The 20,938-nt window shown below is 40.0% G+C and overlaps 1 protein-coding gene across 4 annotated transcripts in view; it reads left to right on the top strand.

The window, feature by feature from the left end:
- Positions 1 to 20,938, top strand: part of SCYL3 (SCY1-like 3 (S. cerevisiae)) — a 31,547-nt gene that overhangs the window by 4,628 nt on the left and 5,981 nt on the right. For 3 of the 4 annotated variants that reach the window (XM_012729250.1, XM_004688468.2, XM_004688467.2), the window contains exons 2-10: positions 665 to 876; positions 4,050 to 4,235; positions 6,816 to 6,929; positions 8,699 to 8,755; positions 9,797 to 9,899; positions 11,052 to 11,163; positions 17,251 to 17,328; positions 18,194 to 18,333; positions 19,772 to 19,956. In XM_012729250.1, the coding sequence (XP_012584704.1) occupies positions 712 to 876; positions 4,050 to 4,235; positions 6,816 to 6,929; positions 8,699 to 8,755; positions 9,797 to 9,899; positions 11,052 to 11,163; positions 17,251 to 17,328; positions 18,194 to 18,333; positions 19,772 to 19,956 (1,140 nt within the window). In that variant the 5' untranslated portion in view covers positions 665 to 711. The remainder of the gene's footprint in view (positions 1 to 664; positions 877 to 4,049; positions 4,236 to 6,815; positions 6,930 to 8,698; positions 8,756 to 9,796; positions 9,900 to 11,051; positions 11,164 to 17,250; positions 17,329 to 18,193; positions 18,334 to 19,771; positions 19,957 to 20,938) is intronic. The other variant, XM_012729251.1, reaches the window with a different exon arrangement.

Raw genomic sequence — 20,938 nt, 5'->3', positions numbered from 1 at the left:
TTTTTTTTTTATTGTAGTGTAGCTGGTCTTTTTCTAGAGTTTCATGTCTGGCTTTTTACTTTTATTTTTAGCATTTGAGAAGATACATTTAGGATTTTCTTACCCTGCATGACTTTGAAGTGAGAGTTCACCTTTATGTTTGTTATTTGCATTTCTTCAGTAAGTTGCCTTGTTTCCTTTCCCATTATTCTGGCCTGTCAGTGTTTAACTTGGTTCACGTGAACTCTCCACTTGTTGATATGTTTCTCATTCATTGTTACAAATATTCTCCAGTTTGTATTATTTTCTGTATAGTTGTGTTATTTTAGATATAGAAATTTCATCTATTTGAGTAGTCACATTTTACAGTATTTCAGAGTGAATGAGGGAGCATGAATGGCCTTGTTTATTTTAGATGACTTTTCAACTCTGAAAGTTGTAAGGGAAGGGAGAACAACTGCACGTGGCTATTCGGCTACGTGCATTTTCTCTGGAGCTGTTGCTAATTGACAGACATTTTTGGCAAATTGCTGAGCATTTACTGTTTTTATTTTCAAATGACCTGGTTTAAAGGGATTTCAGAAGCTAGTAGGCTTGAATGATGGTACCTGGAAATCTTGGGTCTCTCTTACTCATGGTACAGATAGGAACTTAATGTTTGAACATGTTTTCTGTTTTCTTTCAGTTCTGCTTGGCTTTGAGGAGCTGTGACCCTGTTTCACTGCATAAGGGATGGGATCAGAGAACAGCGCTTTGAAGAGCTACACACTGAAAGAGCCTCCATTCACCTTACCCTCTGGACTAGCTGTTTATCCTGCTGTGCTGCAAGATGGCAAATTTGCTTCTGTTTTTGTGTATAAAAGAGAAAACGAAGACAAGGTTAATAAAGCTGCCAAGGTATAGTAATAGGTGATCACTTAATAGTTTTTATTTTCTATTAAATATAAAATTAAGAAAGGGCAAACAGGTAGGTCATAAAAAATATAACTCATGTGCTCTAAAAACACGTCTTTTAGAATATAGCAGTCCTGATTGTGTGGAATGTCTCCAACTTGTATGCTATGGTCAGATACCCTAACTGTAGCCCAAAAGCTTTATATAAAACTCAGCTTTTTAATTTTTTAAGTAAGGAAAGTTACTTTAAATGGCTAGTATAAGATAAAGGAAGTTAATCTAGCTTAACAAAACTGTTTTAAGTATTGACAACACTTTAGGTATTGGTAGGAGACCTAGAAATAAAATATTTTAGGAACTTTCCTGTATTTTTCTTTCCTGTGGAGCTTGTATTCTGCTTGGGAAATGCTTTATGGTTCTTTCTGATTGTGACATTTTTATTTGGTTCCTGTCATTCTTAGCCCCTTCTTTTTTCTTTTTTTCTTGCAGTGAATCAATTTTTCTACTTTGTCAGCTCTTTAAAAGCTATTTCCTTTATGCCCATAATGAAAACCTAGTTTTCTTAGCAGGTTTCTGAACATCATAACATCATCCACTTAGCACAACTTCAGAAGTGCTCCCTACCGTCAGGTACAGTAGGACTGCCCAGCTTCACACTTCACTCTCATTCTTCTCTGCTGCTGTTATAACCACTCCGCCTCCACACCCAAACAATACATCTGCTGAAGCCACTTGTCTGACTGTCAGGTCTGTGTTCATCCTGCTGTTGACTACCCCCACTTGGGTATTCGACCAGCATCTCAAGTGCAAGCTTTCTAATCTAGAATTCAGTATCCGTTTCCTTTTTTGCATTCTATTCCTAGTTTAACTTGCAGACAGTGTGTTTTTAAAGATTGAATGTAAATGTAGAATGCAAATCCCCTTGACTTGTGTCTTAGGGGGATAGGGAGAAATATTTCTCCCTGAACATTATTTGCTCTCTTGTTTAGGACTTTTGGTTATTCTGTTATGTTTCTTTAAAAGAGAAATTATAATATTTTGCCTATCTAAAAAAAAATGCAAGTGAATTTGAGCCAGTATGCTGTGTATGTGGTTCTCAAATTGAAACAGCAAATCAGAGGCAGCCTGGTTAGAAGTTATGTGTCTAAAGTCTGCTTGAATTCATTCTCTAGATAACTGAGTCATGACTGATTCTGAAAAGTGGGAATAATTTATATTAAACACTAGATGTTCACACTTAGCATAGAGAAGTATAAATATTGACAAATTTCCAGTACTACTCATGTTTAGTAACAGAGGTCCACATTTGAAATAACTCTTTCCAAGACCAGTCACTTGATTCTGTGAATGGATGTAAGAGTGCAGTAGCTTTCAATGATCTTTCAGGCACTCGTATATAGTTCCTTTCTCTACTTATCGCTTCAGTTTGATGTTCCTTGAGAAATATCCTACTTGCACTTAGTAAATGCATCTTGTTGATGTCTGTTTTTTGAATAGCAGAAGTTGCTCTTTCTGTTTGATTCCTAACTGCTAATCACTTCTGAGAATTGCTGCATAACTTTTGCATAGCATGAAGTAAGCTAAAAAGGAATGACAAGTATGGTTCTTGCTAAGTGGCTCTTCTGCAATGAGGAGGTCCCCCCACCTCCCTTTAAACAAACAAGGAGTCACTTGGGTCCAAGCATTTCACTGGGCATATAGAGTTAGAAAATATGCAGAAGTAAAAATGACTTTTGTTAGGTCATGTAGAAATTTATTCACTGCATTTCCAGGTCAGCACTAAACCAGGCAACTTTCCTTCCTACTCACTGGTCTGACCTGTTGTTCCTTGGAAGATATTTTATTTACCTTTGATTTCCTCATGATGATTACAGTATGCTTACATGTGGTTTTCTTTGATTTCTCCTTGTCGGTGTTCGTGGAACTTAAATATGCAAAATTAAGTATTTGGCCAGTTTGATAATATTTTACCTATTACATTTTTATGTCCTAATTCTTTTCTTCTCTCTGTGGGGTTGTAATTTATAGACGTTAGCCTTTTTGTTATTGTCACACAGGCTCCTGAAGCTCTGACCAAATTTTTAAAAATGCCTTTTTTCTTTGTTCCTAACTTGGATAATAAGACTTGCTGACTCTTATCCTGTCATCTCGTTTTGCTAATTGTCATTTATAAAATTTTTTATATAGTTTAGTTCCTTTGTGTAATGTTCATTACACTGCTGGGAACTCCTTTCTGTCCACTTACTTATAACTATTTTCCTTTATCTCTAGGACAGATGGTTAAAATAACTGATTAAAATCGATCATCCTAACACCTGGGCCATCTTGGGGTTAATATTGGTGGATTGTGTTTACATTTCACAATGATTTGTTGAGTAATTTGTATTACATTCTGGATATTGTAAATGTAATGTTGCATAAAGCTTGGCTCTGCTATAGCCCTCTGGAGAATTGGAAGTTTTTGATTTTTAATTACTCTCCTCCCACCTTCCTATATATGGCAATCAAGCGTCATTTTATTTCTCAAAACTTTGCTTTTTTTATTTGGGTCTGTCCAGTCATGCTTGGTTCAGGGTCAGACTGAGACTCTGGTGGGTGTGCACCTAACCCGGGCATTTCCCTCATAGTCTGTTCTGCTTTGTTTTCCTTCTATGATTCTTCTGGCCAGAAACATGGCAAGGTTTCTCTCAGAGTTTGAGCTTCCCTTGACACACTGCAGGGCCTGTCCTCGGGGCACAGCTGTGGGAAAAATAAAACATATGAACAGAAAATAGGAAACTTAGCTCCATGGCCTTTCTTCTCCAAGTTTTGATTCCCTCCCAGAATCTGGGTGCTTTTGTTTTCTTTTTAGCTTTGTCAATAGTTGTTTTCAGCACTTTGGTCAGAATTCATGGACGTAATCATTGGGAAGTCTGGGCTTTTAGGGGCTTCACATATGTGTAATGCTAGAGTTATTTGAATGTTGGTTAAGTGGATAATGTCAGAAAAAGCCATAGGTTCTCCTTTGCCTGATTTGAAATTTGGGGGTGGGTAGCTTGAAAGTAGGGAGCTGGAAAGGCCCTTGAATGCAAGTACACATTTTCTGACTTTTGTCATGATGTGTATAATATAGAAAACTATAAACTGGTTTTGAGTCATGAACTTCATCAACTCTTCCATTTGTATTTTTATTAAAGCACTTGAAGACACTTCGTCACCCTTGCTTGCTAAGGTTTTTATCTTGCACTGTGGAAGCAGATGGCATTCATCTTGTCACTGAACGAGTGCAGCCTCTGGAAGTGGTTATGGAAACTTTATCTTCTGCAGAACTCTGTGCTGGGATCTACGACATACTGTTAGCGCTCATCTTCCTTCATGACAGAGTAAGTATCCTGGACATGGTCTGCCTCGCAGACTTCATTATAAACCAGGGCTCCATGCATGTGGTAGCGCTTATGGTGTGTAAGTTAGTGTTCTTACTAGAAAGCTTCTTAGGGAATGTGGGGGTCCTTTGTGGCACAGGGGTTAAGTCCCAGCACTATCAAGCTATCGCCAGCCACTGTAGCATGAATTCAATTCATGACACAGACCAGGGAAATAACCCACATGGCACAGCAGACCTTTCCTGTTTCTCCCACTGCTCCCCTCAGGGTGTATTTCAGTACATCAGCCTGTTCTTTACCCCACTATGTCCCTGGTGAATCCTCTCACCCCCTGCATCTCTGGCCTGTACCCCAGTTCTTGTATGCATAATAAATAAAAATCTTAAAAAAAAAGAAAAGAAGAGGCCCTCTCTGGTGGCGCAGTGGGTTGGACACAGCACTGAGAGGCTAGAGCCACTCCAGCGTGGATCCCACCCCTGAGGTGACCCACATGGCACAGCAGACGGCTCCTGGCCTGCCTGCGGCTCCCCTCAGCAGTGTACTTCGTCAGTTGGCCTGTTCTGCTCCCCACTCTGTCTCTGGTGGATCCTCTCGTCGCCCTTGCACCTCTGGCCTGTACCCCAGTTCTGTATGCATAAGTGAATAATTCTTTAAGAAAAAAAAAATGGAAGAAAAGAAAGCTTCCTGAGAGAAAATAGTTCATCTGAAGGTATGAGAGATGCTAAGACACCTGACCCCTGAGCAGTTCTTTATAAAACTTAATTTCAGTTTACTATCATTTCCCTCTGTGTGGACAAACAAGCCTTTACCTAAAAATAGCTGTAGCTGATATTTGTTATTAAGACAGGATGAAAAGCTTGACATGAATGCTGCTACAAATTTAACTATTTGTTTTCAGCTACTTTGATCCATTTGAAATTTTGTGGCAGAAATAACCATTTCTTAGAAAGAGGCAGCATTTGCACATGTCCCCTGCCATTTGAGTAGGAAGTGGCAGTGAGAGGTGCCCTTAAAGGTACCATTTGCTACTAGAGGGTAATGTGGCACAGATATTCACTTCTGGTCTGTTCATTGTCTGTTCATGAAGCTCCTGTTTCTTTTTTTTTTTTTTTTTTTTTTTTAATTTTTTTTAGATTTATTTATTTGTGCATACAGAACTGGGGTACAGGCCAGAGGCTCAGGGGTGGCGAGAGGCTTCACCAGAGACAGAGTGGGGAGCAGAACAGGCAGATCGATGAAGTACACTGCTGAGGGGAGCAGCGGGCGGGTCAGGAGAGGTCTGCCATGCCATGTGGTCACCTCCGGGGCAGGCGGGAATCGAACTCATGCGCAAGCGGCTTTAGATTCTCAGTGCTGTGCTTTAACCCGCTGCGCCACCAGGGAGGGCCAGCTCCTGTTTCTTAATAGAATTTACTTTCTGAAGTATTAAGACCTTGGCAGTTCCCCAAGATTAAAAAACACCAGTTGTAAGTTAATGGTACTTGCATTTGATTCATCTTAATGTTTGTTATTTTTTTTCCTATAAGTGGAAGACAGACTCCAAAAATCACTTTGGAATTATTGTGTCTTAAAAGCATGCTTAAGATTCACATATCAGTAATTCATGCTTTACTAAAGAGGAATATTTTCCTTGTTGGAGAATGTTCTTGGTAGAAAGTTTGAATAGTATGAGACCACAGACAAGGAATAGCAAGTCCTCTCCTCTCCTTGAATCCAGTGCCCAGTTCTCTAGAGGGGCTGTGGGGGTGATCATGGGTTACTCTAAGCATCTCAGTATTTGGGCAAAGTGATTATCTGAATGCTTATTTTCCTTTCTCTTTTCTCAAATGGAAACATGCTATTCTAAAACATCTTTTAAAATATATGTACACGTATATGTGTATGTATATATACATAGGAATATTTTATATAAAAATACTTATTTGACCTAGTGGGTAGAATGTTTTTATCTACTGGGGAACTTTCTGGTTTGGGGGTGAAAAAAAAAGCTTATATTCTTTAACCCTGTTCTCTTTTTCTTCCTTTCATGTGACCCACTATTTTTGACTGTAGTTTTTTTTTTTTTTTACAGTTTTAAGATGGGTTCTTTTGTGGTCTGTGCTATATTTCTGGTGACCCTCATTGCATTTTCCTCTTCAGGCAATTTTAAAAGCCTACTGATGTGATTTCAGGTGAAGTAGGTTCTCGGCAGAATGTAGGTGAAAAAAAATTTAAAGGAGGAAATTAATAAAATACTTTATGTGGGAGTACAGATGAATTTTTACCTTTAAAGGCATTAGAACCAAGTAGTATAGGTTTCAAAGACATGTAAATTCATATTTAAGGATGCCTGTAGAACAGGAAATGTACAGATCTGTGTAGGGGTTTAATGTCTTGAATCTGCCTGACCAGCACAGAGAGATGATAAAAGCCTTCCTTCCCCATTGCTTTGTTCACTTCTCTATCCTCGTTCAGTTTGGCCTTCCTTAAAGTCATGATTCTGCTTGCCATTATCTTTTATTTTTTGGTGATTAGCATTTAATTTTTTAAAACTTCTATTCCAAAAATCTGAGCAGAAGACGTCCTGTTCTTCCTTTCCAGGGGCACCTCACGCACAACAATGTCTGCTTGTCTTCTGTGTTTGTGAGTGAGGATGGGCATTGGAAACTGGGAGGCATGGACACAGTCTGCAGTGTTCCTCAGGCCACCCCTGAGGTAAGGTCCCCTTCAGTCTCTGATTCTCTGGGTCTGTGGCTTTCCTGCCAGTGTTAGGGTAGATCTTGGATTTGGAGCTTTGATTGATCTTTTGTCAGTGCTTAGATTCACAGAGTTGAGAACCTGGAATTTTCTTCTTCAAAGGAGCACTATATATTATTTGTCTCTTTCTCATTTGATAAATGAGGAATCTGAGATGGAAAGAGGTAAAATGAACTGTTCAAATATTTTAATAAAATTTTCCTCCTTTCTCACCCTGTAGTGCCCTGCACTTAGCTTAGGCTACTTCCTGCTTAATACTGAAGTTACCTGACTCCTTACCAGTGATATGCCACTAGATGGTTCCTGACACATAGTAGGAACTCAAGAAATGTCCCCTGGATGCTTTTCCAAGTCTCCCAAAGTAATGCATTATGTTCTGGTGACTGGAACTGGGACCTGTGCATCCTAATTCCTCCTCATGAGCCGTTTGCTACTGCCTGTGGCACTTGTTATAATTTGTCTGACAATGACCTGCATGTTTCCCTTCTAGTTTGATGAGCCTTTCTAGTCTCTGTTTTATCTCACCATTTTACATTTTGCCAGTAGACTTTTGAAAAAACATCCTTACCATAACCTCCTGATGGGACAGTGGCTCCTCTTCTTGGCTGGGCCTTATTACCCCTGTTTTCTCTGTGTAGCTTTCTCCCTTGGGCCTCTCTACTGTGCACCTTCATGGTCTCTTGTTCAGTTTAAATGCTCCTTCGATGAGACACTTTTCTGGTTCTTTCTGTTCCTGCTACTCACATTTGTCTCAGAATTCATCTTTACATCCAGTTAATGTAATGCCAGGATACCATTTTCTCTGGGATCTGTTCCTAAGTTCCAAGCACACAAAGCCCTTCCCCGCCCCTCCCCACCCCCATCAGCTTTGCCTACACTCAAGTTCTTGAGCTCTGCTCTGGCCCCATCTTGTGCCAAGGGGCTCAGGTGTTGACACATATGCTGCCTCCCTCGGTCTTTGTTCATTGCAGTCTGTCCCTGGGATGCCTTTCTCCCCTGGGCTCCTGAAAATGTAAGGTCAAGTTGGAGTCTAACTCAGTCTCCTCCTTGGGAATTTCCCCTGCTACTCCTGCCCCCCAACAAAATGAGTCACACCTGTGATTTTTGGACATGGCACATGCGGGTAACATACTCAGGTTGTGTTCTAGGTTGTGAGCACCTGGCAGAGGCCTGGATTCGCCCATTCATTTTGTATTACTAGGGTTTTAAATGGTATTGGGTGGGACAGATAAAATAAGTTCTTCAAAATAACCTCTGAATCCATGAGTAAATGTATTTATGTTTGGTGACTTTTTTCTCTGCAAGGTTCTCAACTTTTATAATTTATATGGTCTTAAAGTTGATTTGATTGGTAAGAAAGTTGATAGCTTTCTTCTGTGCTAAAAAGCCTTCATCACTATCTACACAGGATGAGGAAGTATTCCTAATTTCCATAAGAAAAATAAGATGCAAAGATGCTTCTGGACAGCAGAGGGTGTCTGTTAAGCCAGCTACAGGGGAAGAAGAGGGACTAATATAACTTTTTGCCAAGATTTGTGCTGTGCCAGACATTGAACTTGCAACTTCTAATTAAGAATATTTTAATTTTGTGTATTTAATGTGTGGTCTTGGTTTGAAGGTTTCATTCTGCTGCTGTTTCCCTTGCTTATTACTTTGTAACTTGGTATACGAGTTTGCTTCACCAATCACATGTATGAATTATTGCCTACATTTATGTCTCTGTCTAGTTTCTGAGGAGTATTCAGTCAGTAAGAGATCCAGCATCTATTCCGCCTGAAGAAATGGTAAGATGATATACTGCAGATGTTACAAAAGCTTCTTTATGTAACCGTATATAAAACTTAAAAAAAAAAAAAGACTGCTTTCCTCTACCCACCTGCTTGCTAAGTTATAGATGCCTTACAATGCCTCTGGCCTTCTTCTGAAATTAATATTACCACAAAAGAAGGGAGCACATTTCTTGACACTAAACTCACATTTTTAGTTGTACAGATAGCTATGATATACAGACAAAATGAAATGGGCTATTGCTTCCTGGGAATTTCACATTAAGTGTTAGAAGTGTGAGATGGAGAAGGAGCATCCTTGTCCTTCCCTGTGCTGCCCCTCAAGCCTTCATCTGCTTGGTTACCCATAGTTAGGTTCCAGAATGTGAAAAAGAACAATTATTGATGTTTTGGTGCTGGTGGAGAAAGATTAGATTGATCAGTAAGTTCAAAAACAGTTGCTTCCTCTGAATTTATTCTTACAAGCACTGTAAGTAAGCATTGATCCCCAAATTCATATTTAGAGGAAATAAAAGCCCAACTATAAACTTAGGTATGGATCTAAGACTTGAAATAGCTCAGGTTTATCTGAATCAGTACTGTGATTGTATGCTAGTTTTTTAAAATTGATTTGTGGGTGTTAAATTAATGTAATATTAATTTAACATTTTGGGGAAGAGGGAATAAAATGGAAACTATCCTTGGGCACCTCAGGAATGATAGTAATAAAGCTAAGTATTGCTTTATGAGCTTTGATTTCCATTATGTGTATATAGTGTTATAGTAATAACAATGAATTTGTTATGACAATGAATCTGGCTTGCAGTAAAAAATATTTTTGAAAGCCACTGACCAGCATTTTCTTTTTGCTTTATTTAATATTTAGAAATCCTTGATGAATTCCACTCACTAATAGGTTTAAGACTATAAATTATTGTGTGATATTTTATGGTTAGTTTTGGGCATAATAAGTGCAAAAATGGGAGAACTGTTTCAGAGAAGAATAGAAAAATTGTATAAGGAAGATCCTCTCATTTTAATGGTCTTTACTGCTTTTAGTCTCCAGAATTTACAACTCTGCCAGAGTCTCATGGACATGCCCGGGATGCCTATTCATTTGGGACATTGGTGGAAAGTTTGCTCACAGTTTTAAATGAACAGGGTGAGTTAGAATTATACTACTATATCCACAGAATAAATGAAAAACCACCCAGGGCCTGTTCAAAGGACTTTAGTCTAATCACCGATAGAACCTATTGGCAACTAACTTATTGAGGGCAGACTTTACAGTAGTGAGGAGAGAAACTTTGGGTTTCTTTAGTTTACATCTTTAAAGAATTTTAAATAGGAAGCACTCAGAACCATATTTGTCAGCAGCATGTGTTGCAGTCAAACTCATTGGGATTGGTGGTTCTGGTCCAGATATTTCAATATTGAGCCAGCCAATGAGTAAGTGAATGCTGCTATTGATTTATATGTAGTAATCTGAAGAAGAGATGAAAAAATTTTTCATTCCTAAATCAAATTTAACATTGCTTGATCTTTATTCTTTGTTTTTTTTCTTCTTAATGTAATTTACTATTACATTTTTCTTTCATTGCTCCTTAAGCCCAGACTTCCGAACACATTGCTTTCTTCTTTATTCTGACATCTCTATGGCATGCGTGGCAGCCTGCCTCACCCTCCTGGAACCACTCCAGACCCCCAGTTGTCCCCAGTACCAGATGCAGGGTGCCTGTCATACTTAGCCCTTCACTGGCCTGTATCTTGGCATTTCTGAAGCTTATGAAGTCCTAATGTAGTTCCTTTGCCAGGTTTATGCAGATTCTGAAGTTATAAGCTCCCTTTTGTGGTCAGCTCTAAATACTTAAGGATTAAACCTAAGGGCCCTAAGACATCCCTTGTGAGAAATAAACTCACTTCTCTCTACCATGTCTAGTATGGTGGCTGTTCATCCTTAGGAGGATCAAAAAAGCAGTCACTCAAATAACTGTTCTGTTGGTGACATGTGTTGGTTGAAAAGGCCCTCACACCTGCCACTTGTTACCCCCATTAGACCTGAGCTGAGTTAACACTGACAGGAAATGAGGGGACAGAAGGGGAGTTGCTGGGGGTGGGGCTGGAGGTGTTAGGACAATTTTCTACACCTGCTGAGGAGTTTGACTTCAGGCAAGCAGGATGCTGTTCAGCAACAGCCAGGGCTCTGTTTGTTTGGGCTTTTACAGGTTGGTTTTTGCTCTCGTCAGTCTCCAGCTATAGAGGTCCTGAAAAGAGGGAGAAGGCATTGGAAACTAACTGTAGCTCTGGATTTCAGTTTCAGCGGATGTTCTTTCCAGTTTTCAACAGACCTTGCACTCAACTTTGCTGAATCCCATTCCAAAATGTCGGCCAGCGCTCTGCACCTTACTGTCCCATGACTTCTTCAGGTGAGGGCCCTAGTGTGACGCTGGCTGCTTCCTGTCGCCTCTACCTGCTCCCTCCTCTGCCAGTGGTGGGGTATGGAGACCAAAAGGTGCCATTCCCTTTGTTGTCTCCGTGGTTGTTAATTTTTAGAAGAGACTGCGTTATGTCCACAAGAGACAGTGGAAGGAGAAGTAGTAAATTGGGTTTTTGTAATGAACAGATGGGAAGTTAACAGAAATCTTCCACTGTCCTGAAGGGTAAGGTCTACAAATGGCTGTAATTTAGAGTTTCACATTGTGAAGAAACTGGGCTATGTCCTTTGTTTAAAGTTGTAACACAGCCTCTCTTTCCTACTGCCACTGTCTTACTGATTTGAGTTCGTTACTGATTTTTTCTTGTTGGAGTGAAATGAGCCTGTATTCTCTTTAAGCAGAAGTTTGTTTGCTTTGTTCAGTCAAAGGGAAGGAAGAGCAAAAAAGTGGCACTAGAGGGAGGGCATAGTTTAACGGTTGCTTCACTGGGTAATGTTTTTCAGCCCCTTGCATAGGTTCATTCTACATTCATGACTTTATTAAGCAAGGTCAGTATTATGTCAGTTCCAAACTAAAATTCCTATATGTCTTAAATTGAAGAACATGGGAAAAGCCAAAGTAAAGGAAAAGTTAATACTTAACTATCCCTGGAGGGGAAAGTATCTTTAAGGATGGTGGGCACTATGGGGTGAGGGTGGGGTGAGCGTATTATTAAACAAGGAGAGGGCATAGTTTTACATTATGCCATTTATGTTTCAAAGAAGCTGTTGTAAACAAGTCTTAGTCTTAACCAAAGTATTTTCATGTCCTTTTGGGTGACTTGTCATAGTAATTTATATACCATGATACAGTATGTACAAAGACTAATCCTGTGTAGTAAGTAGATTCTGTCATCACTGGTGTGTTGAAAATTATTTTTTTAAATTGTATTTTAAATAGAAAGGGGAGAGGAAAGCCAAAGAACACAACAATTCCCCCTTCCCAAAATCTCCACGAGGAGAAAACCGAGTCTTGGGCAGCAGAAGAGCCAGGGCTGAGTCTCTTGCTGAGGAGCTAAGCCAGTTTGATTAGGTCTGAGTTAAGACATTTGTGCTCGTTCTTCTCCTGAGCCAGAGGGCAGCAGGTGTAGGTGTGGCATGGGTGTTGCTGTGCTGACTGGGGCGTCTGGGCCGAAGTGGATGGTGGGGCAGACTGTGAGCACCTAGCAGCAGAGCTGCTCCCATGCCATTGGTGGCCCTGCAGGAAACTGGCCCCTCCTTCACCCTCTTCCCTACCTCACTGGAAAAAGGAACTTATCACAGGAGAGAGGAGATACTAGTGACAAGGAATTGTATGAGAGCTTTCTGCCCCCAACCATCTTTAATTTTTAATTTCACTAAAGGAAACTTGAGAGCTAACATCCATTTTGTAATGGTAATATCATTTATTCAGTGTATTTATTTATTTAAAAATTTATTTTGTCAGATTTTGAACAGTATTTAATTTCTACCCTCAGAAGGGGCCCCCATAGTTCTTCCACTACCATACCACCTGTGATCCACCTCAGTCGTCTCTGGTGCTCTTCCTTCCCATTTTGACCTCTCTCTCGCCTCTGCTGTATGCTTGAATCTATGGTCAATTTGCAAGTTTTATTTTTTACTGCCCTTTTGTTAGGTTCCTCTATATTCTGCATGTAAGTAAAATCAAATGGTATTTATCTTTATCCTTCCGACTGATTTTGCTTAACATATTCTCTTCTACCTCCATCCATGTTGCTGCAGATGGCTTGAGTTTGTTTCATTTTTTCATTGCTGAATAATCCACTGTGTGAATATACTACATCTTCCTGATCCATTCATGTGTTTGAGGGTCATTTGGGTTATTTCCAGGTTTTACCTATTGTAAATGATGGTGTAATAAACACAAGAGGTGAGAGGTGAAGGTATCCTTTTGCCTAGTACCATTGTTTTTTTTTTTTTTTACATTTTATAATTAAAAAAAATTTTTTTTACATCATTTTGTGCATTTTTTCATCTCAGTTGTAATCCCCATGGACTTCCCATCACCAAATCATCCTCTGCCATAACCATAGTCCAGTGCATTTCCCTCCCCCCACTGTTTCTGATCCCCTTCCACACTCCACCCCCATAAAATGTGTCTGGTATATACTGGTCCATTATACTCCTGCTGTGAGTGAAACCATCCAGTATTTTTCCTTTTCTTTCTGGCTTATTTCACTGAGCATGATCTTGTCCAGCTCCATCCATGTTACTGCAAAAGACATGTTTATTTATTTATTTATTTTTTTGGTTGCTGAGTAATATATGTACCACTTCTTTTTAAACCAGTCATCCACTTTTGGGCATTTGGGATGTTTCCGTGTCTGTCCAATTGTAAATAAGGCAGCAGTAAACATGGGAGTGGAGGTATCTTTTTGAGTCAGTGTTTTTGTGTCTTTTGGGTAGATACCTGTGAGTGGGATTGCTGGGTCATATGGAAGCTCCATGTTTAGCAGTGTGAGGAACCTCCAAATGGTTTTCCATTGTGGTTGTACTAGTTTGCATTCCCACCAGCAATGCAGGAGAGTTCTTTTTTCTCCACACCCTTGCCAACATTGTTGTTGTTGGTTGTTTGAAGATGTGCCACTCACTGGGGTGAGGTGGTATCTCATTGTGGTTTTAATTTGCATCTCCCTTATTACAAGTGATATTGAACATTTTTCATATGCTTGTTGGCCATCTGTATTTCCTCTTTGAAGTAGTGTCTTTTTAGCTCTCCTGCCCATTTTTTGATGGGGTTGTTTACTTCATTTTTGTTGAGTTTCATTAGTTCTTTATATATCTTTGTGATCAGTCCTTTATCACTCATTTTGTGTAAGAAAAATTTTTCCCAATCAGTGGGATGCCTGTCTTTTGTAATGTCTCTTTTGCTGTACAGAAGCTCTTTAACTTGATGTAGTTCCATCTGTTTATCCTTGCCTCCACTATCGTTACATTGGGTGCTCTATCTTTAAAGATGTCGCTGAAGTATATGTCATGTAGTGTTTGGTCCATCTTTGCTTCCAGGTATTTTATGGTTTCTGTTCTTTTGTGTAGGTCTTTAATCCACTTCGAGTTGATTTTTGTGTATGGTGTGAAGTAGTAATCTAGTTTCATTTTTTTGCATGTAGCTTCCCAGTTTTCCTAGCACCATTTGCTGAACAAGCTTTCTTAGTTCCATTGTATCTTCTTTGCTCCTTTGTCAGAGATTAGCTGTCCATAAACTTGTGGGTTTATATCTGGGTTTTCTATTCGAATCCACTGGTCTGTATGTCTGTTCTTGTTCCAGTACCATGTGGTTTTGATTATTATGGCTTTGTAGTATAGCTTGAAGTTTGGGATTGTAATGCCTCCATTCTCTTTCTTCTTAGTCATGAGAGTTTTGGCTATTCAAGGTCTTTTGTTATTCTATATGTATCTCATCAATATTTTTTCTATTTCTTTGAAGACTGTCATTGAGACTTTTATAGGGATGGCGTTAAATCTGTGTATCCCAGTACCATTTTTTAAAGAGGCTTTCCTTGTTCCAATGTATATTCTTAGAGAAGAGTGTTCTTTTTTTCTTTTTTTGAGTTATTTATTCATACAGAACTGGGGTACAGGCCAGAGGTGCAGGGGCAGTGAGAGGATTCACCAGAGACAGAGTGGGGAGCAGAACAGGCCAACTGACTAAGTACACTGCTGAGGGGAGCAGCAGGCGGGTCAGGAGAGGTCTGCCATGCCATGTGGATCACCTTCAGGGCTGGGGATCGAACTCATGCTGAAGTGGCTTTAGCTTCTTAGTGCTATGCTTTAACCTGCTGTGCCACCAGGGAGTGCCCTCTTTTAACAAAGTTTTATAATTTTCCTTATATAGGTATCTCACCTCTGTTAGGTTTTTTTCCCAGGTATTGTTTGCAATATTGGCAGGCAGGTGACTGGTTTTTGTGTATTGATATTGAAACCTGCTACTTAACTAAACTGGTTTATTGTTTTAGTTTTTCTGTGGATTTTTTAGGATTCGCTGTATATATATTCTATCATCTGTAAATAATGATGGTTTTACTTCTTTCCTAATTTGGATTCTTTTTATGTCATTATCTTGTATAATTACTCTAGCTCAGACTTCCCAGTATCCTATCAATGAGCTGTGGTGGAAGTGAACAGCCTTGGCTCGTTTTAGTTTTTCACTATTGAGAATGATGCTAGCTGTGGGTTTGTCATATATGGCTTTTATTATGTAAAGTAAGTTCCTTATTCCAAATTTTCAAGGGCCTTCATCATAAATGTATGTTGAACTTGATCAAATGCTTTCTTGGCATCTATTAATAAGATCACATTTTTATTTTTGTTGTGATGAATTATGTTAATTGATTCTGGGATGCTGAACCATCCTTATGTCCTTGGAATAAATCCCACATAGTCATGGAGTGTGACCCTTTTAATGCATCGTTGGACTCAGTTTGCTAAAACATTAGTAAAATTTTTAGCATTCATGTTCATTAGGGAGATTGGTATGTAGTTTTCTTTTTGTGTTGTTGTTTGGTTTTGGTATCAGTGTGATGTTGGTTTCTTAAAATGTATTTGATAGTATTCCTTCTTTAACTTATTTTTAAAGTTTTTTTTGCAGGGTAGGCATTAGTTCATCCTTGTCTGGAACTTACTTGTGAAACCATCTGGTCCTGGATTTGTTTTTTTTGTTTGCTTGTTTTTTTTTTTGGGGGGGGGAGGGTTTTGATTACTGTTTCAACTTCCTTGCCTGTAGTTGGGTTTCATGTTTTCTATTTCTTTATTCAGTATTGGGTGACTGGTGACTATAATTATAGGAGCTTGTCCATCTCATCTATGATTGTTGAACTTGTTTGTATGTTTATAACAACCTAATTATCATTTGGATTTCTGCTGTGTCTGTTGTAATTTCTCATACATTTCATTTATGAGTCTATTTGAGTTTTCTCCCTCTTTTTTAATAAGCCTGGAGGTTATCTACTTAATTTTTTCTAAGAACCAGCTTTTGGTTTCGTTGAGCTTTTGGATTCTTTTTTAATGTATATTTCATTTATTTCTGCTTTAATTTTTATTTCCTTCTATTGTTCCCCCCCCTTTGTTCTTTAAGATGGGACATTAAATTGTTTCTTTGGATACATTCTTGTCTGTTAATGTGGACCTGTATTGCTATGTACTTCTCCCCTCTTCATACTACTCTTGCTGTGTCACATTCATTCTGGATGTCTCAAGGTATTTTTTTATTTCTTTGATTAATTAACTTAACGGTCTCTCAGACTGTTATTCAGTCTTCAAGTAATGGGAGCTCTCCTTTGCTTTTTTTTGTAGTTATGGGGGGTGTACTTCTCCATGCAGCTAAGGGCTAGTAGAAAGCTAGGTCCTACAAGACCACAACTGGGGCTCCTGCTTGCTCCTGAAGAGTTGATAGCTAAGCCTGGAGTCAAGGGTGCTTACCAGGGGGTTGCTGAGGGACCCTGATGTGTAGAGCAAGGTTGTGTGAGGCCCAGGCTAGGGCACCTGTCCACTGGGAGGCAGTGATGCTTAAGTGCTGGTGGGGTGCACTTCTCAGTAAAGCTGGAGGCCTAAGGTGAAAATCTGTGTCCTGAAAACCCCCAATTTGGACTTTTGTCTGGTCCCGAGGAGCTGGTGGCTGCTATAGAGTCAGGGGTGCTTACTGTGTGGTTGCTAATACAGCGTAATTCACTGCGAAGCCCAGGCTGGGATACCAGTCTGTTGGGAGGCTCCAAGTTTATTTTATTTAACCATATGCTATTACAATAAATAGTTTGGATGATGATTAAAACCACCACGTGTGTTAGCAAGTTTATGCATATGTTTGAGATCTTCACAGATCTCTGGTAATCTTAAAATAGTAATTCTCTGTAATTTTTTCCATATTTTCTAATGTGCCTGTTAACTTATGGAGCCTTCTCACCGGCATAGGGGAATGCTGCTTTGCTGAAGATGATAGCATGTCTGGGGACACTACAGCTTCCATATTTAATATACCTTTTCTAATCTGTTGTCCTGTGTTTTTTTTGTTTTTGTTTTTGTTCTTGACCTTTTTGGCATTTAGGAATGATTTTCTAGAAGTGGTGAATTTCTTGAAAAGTTTAACATTGAAGAGTGAAGAGGAAAAAACTGAATTCTTCAAGTAAGTTCAGAAAGTTAGCACTGCACCTTAAAATTCAGTGAACTGGATTAAGTCTATGTAACAACTTCAGGTACTTGGGTAAGACATTTGGTTTCTCTAATCAAGTTTATTAAGCATTTCTTAAATGTCAGGCTCGCCACTAAATCCTGGGATAGACAGTTCTGCTAAGGCAAAAATACAGATTGAAAATGATAGTCTCTATCATTATTGGGTGCTGGGGCACCTAAGAACACAGGAAGGGTGGAGGCTAAGTAAGAGGCCCTCAAATTCTTGGTGCTGGGAAATGAGATGGGAGTGGGAACAGATATAGACCACTTTGTCGCTCATGGCCAAAGGGCTTGAAGGAGACAGTGCATGTTCTGGCTTGTTTCCTGTAAAGTAGGAAGCAAGATTAACTGTTAAGGATGTGTATAGTGAGTGGTATCTTATTACTATTAATATATAATCTCTATTTTTAAATCAAGTCCTTGTATACGCACTATTTTAACTATTTCAATTTAATAAAAAGAGCCTGTATTTTACTTACTATGGAAACTTAGATATTCTAATATCCTGTGTTCTACATTTGGGACAGTACCCTTTAAGACTAGAAAGCCTCTGACTTGTTAGGGGAAAAGGACATGTCCGCTGTTAAAAGAGGTGATGTGTGGAAGCTTTTCCTAATGTACAATTGTTCGCCTGCTGATGGTGAGCTGGCCTTGCCTTTGCCCTCTGCTGTTTCAATACAAGGCATCAACCTTGTCCCATTCCTAGCTACATTTCAAAATGTATCTCTCTAGTGGAAGTGGCAGAAGTCGTACAGGTTGAAAACTTGGAAGTCCATAATGTGTCACCACAGTGTCCTAGGCTCTTTTTCTGCCCTCAGGTTTCTGCTGGTCAGAGTCAGCTGTTTATCAGAAGAATTGATAGCGTCTCGGTTAGTGCCACTTCTGCTTAATCAGTTGGTGTTTGCAGAGCCAGTAGCTGTTAAGAGCTTTCTTCCTCATCTGCTTGGCCCTAAAAAAGGTGATTTTTTTTTTTAAAGATTTTTATTTGTTTATTCATACAGAACTGGGGTATAGGCCAGAGACGCGGAGGGTGAGAGGATTCACCAGGGACAGAGTGGGGCACAGAACAGGCAGATGAGGGGGTGCAGATGCTGCTGAGGGGAGCAGCGGGCGGGCTAGGGGAGATCTGCCTCGCCATGTGGTCACCTCCAGGGCAGGCGGGGATTGAACTCATGGCTTAAGCTGCTTAGTGCAGTGCTTTAACCTGCTGCGCCACCAGAGAGGGCCGATTTTTTTTTTTTTTTTTTAAGTAGTGCTGGTATTTAAGTAATTGGGAATTATTAGCCTATATTTGAAGATAGATTATTGTACGGGGAGGTTAATGTATGATTCTAAAAATGGGAGAACGGTGATTTCACCCTTGGTATAATTCCAATGAAACCTGGATATCAAAGCCCATGGGATAAATATGGAACATCTTCTGGGGAGTCAGATTTGCAGTTAACACACACACAAGACTAGAACCTGAAATGCATGTGCAGATTTGAGGTAAGAGCACATCTTCAGGAAACTTGTGCATCTGAATCATTAGGCCTGTACGTCCTGACTTCCCAAAGGTGATCATTTGTTTTCTGTTTCCACCAGAAAGATCAAAAAGCACAGATCATTTTACTTGAGCTTCCTGAATGTGGAATGAGGGTTTTGCTTTGCAACTGCAGGCAGTAACATACCAGGTCAGGGCATACAGCACTAATATAATCCTTTGGAATTTTGAGGTCCACAGATTCATGCTTTCAAGAATTTATTTCCTGGGAAGATTTCAAACCGACAAAGCAGTGTTATAGGTATACTGTTTACAGTGTAGAATGTCCTTCTGTCTCTACTTTGATGTTATTTCTGTGAGCACAGATTGGCCTTTATTGCTCTTCCATCCCATTATTCAGTAGATCTGAGGTTGGAGTGCACTCCTGAGCCACCCAGGGACGCCTCTCCACTAGTCTGGCAGAGCCAGGGCAGGGGTCTGTGTTTCTCAGGTTCCCAATGAGCCGCACACATCCCTGTTTGATAAACTCTCCCTTGACTGTGACGTGGGAAGGCCTCTCCAGCTCCAGGTTCTGTGGTAGAGTTTAACATGACCTGGCTTTGCAATAAACTTGCAGACAGTATCAACCTAATTAGTGTATGAAGTTCCTTACTGATTAAATATTAATGTATAAAAGCCATTCACTCAGTTGTCTGTTAAACATATGCCTTCTTGGTAGTACATTAAATATGATCTAGTATTCCAGAAACACTCCTACAAGGTACAGTGTGCTAAGTATAAGTAATTTGGGGTCAACAAATTTTGGTTTGGGTCATAAGACTTTAGAAGAGTACTTCTGTGAGTTACAAGTGCTCCTTTTACTGAAACACCAATTTGTTTTTCCATCTGTAACCACCTCTGACCTGGGGGGTAGACAATGCACAGGGAGAAACCCCTTGCCTGCTCTCACCAGCCCTGTTCCAGTCGCGAGTGATCCCTGTGCTGCTGCAGCTGTTCGAGGTCCACGAGGAGCATGTACGGATGGTGCTGCTGTCCCACCTGGAGGCCTACGTGGGCCACTTCTCGCAGGAGCAGCTGAAGAAAGTCATCTTGCCTCAGGTAAGAGGCAATAGGCCAGGCAAAGGAGGGCGAGGAGAGGAGGGGGCCCATGGGAGAGTGGGCAGATTGGGGGCCATTCAAAGATGAGCTTAGAAACTATGGAAGCAGCAGGTTTGTCTAAAAAGCTGCTGTAATTCCATTCGCACAGAGCAATCAAATGAACATATTTGGTCTTAACCTGAGAGAAAGTATAATACTGTTTTAAGTATTTAGAGAAAGAACAAGTCATTCCGTGTGTACAACATAAACTAAGAGTGTTCATAATTACTGTGAACTTGAAGGGACATACACTTAGTAACACAGATTGGTTTTCAACCTGCTTTTTAGCCTTCAGGGGGAGTTTTGTTATGGTTTGCCACCTGAGGGCTTTAGGTTTATCTATTTTTTTCTGTGGCTGATGCAACAAGTAACCACAGGCTAGTATGACTTCAAACTTTGGGAAAAGTTCAAACTGATGGTGTCAGCAGGACCACCGAAGGCCGGCCCTGGGGAGACTTGCTTACGGTAGCTAGGTGTTTCTTGCCTATAGCTGTGCAACTAAAATCTCCATTGTTGTCTCAGGCCTTTTCCGATGTCTCTTTGTGAGAACACAAGTCACTGGATTTAGGGCCCAGTCTTCAACTCAGTGTAAGATTTTAAAAGCTGTTATCAGTCACATGGTATCTTTCAAAATGGCTTTCCAATGAAAGGAATGTAAAGCCTGGTTTTATGCCAGGTCTTTTATGTAGTTACTGGGGCAGAGGTAAGTAACATTCTCCATTTCCAAGGAGACAGTGGAAAAAGTAGAAGTTTCATTATCTGTTGAGTATAACTAACCACTCTAGATGATGTGGATCAGATGGGTTCAATATGGAGGCAGCTAATAACTGCCCGCCCCCCATGGCTGAAATGTCCTTGGTGGCGGTGGTGGTTGGGGGGTGTGTGTGTGTGCGCGTGCAGGGCCCAAAAAACCCTGAAGGACATGCCCACATTGATTTCTCTA

The sequence above is a fragment of the Condylura cristata genome, unplaced genomic scaffold, assembly GCF_000260355.1.
Source record: "Condylura cristata isolate star-nosed mole 26May11 unplaced genomic scaffold, ConCri1.0 scaffold00024, whole genome shotgun sequence".
Taxonomy (NCBI): Eukaryota; Metazoa; Chordata; class Mammalia; order Eulipotyphla; family Talpidae; genus Condylura; species Condylura cristata.
Note: the sequence above shows the minus strand (reverse complement) of the source record. Positions and strands in the feature narration are given on the sequence as shown.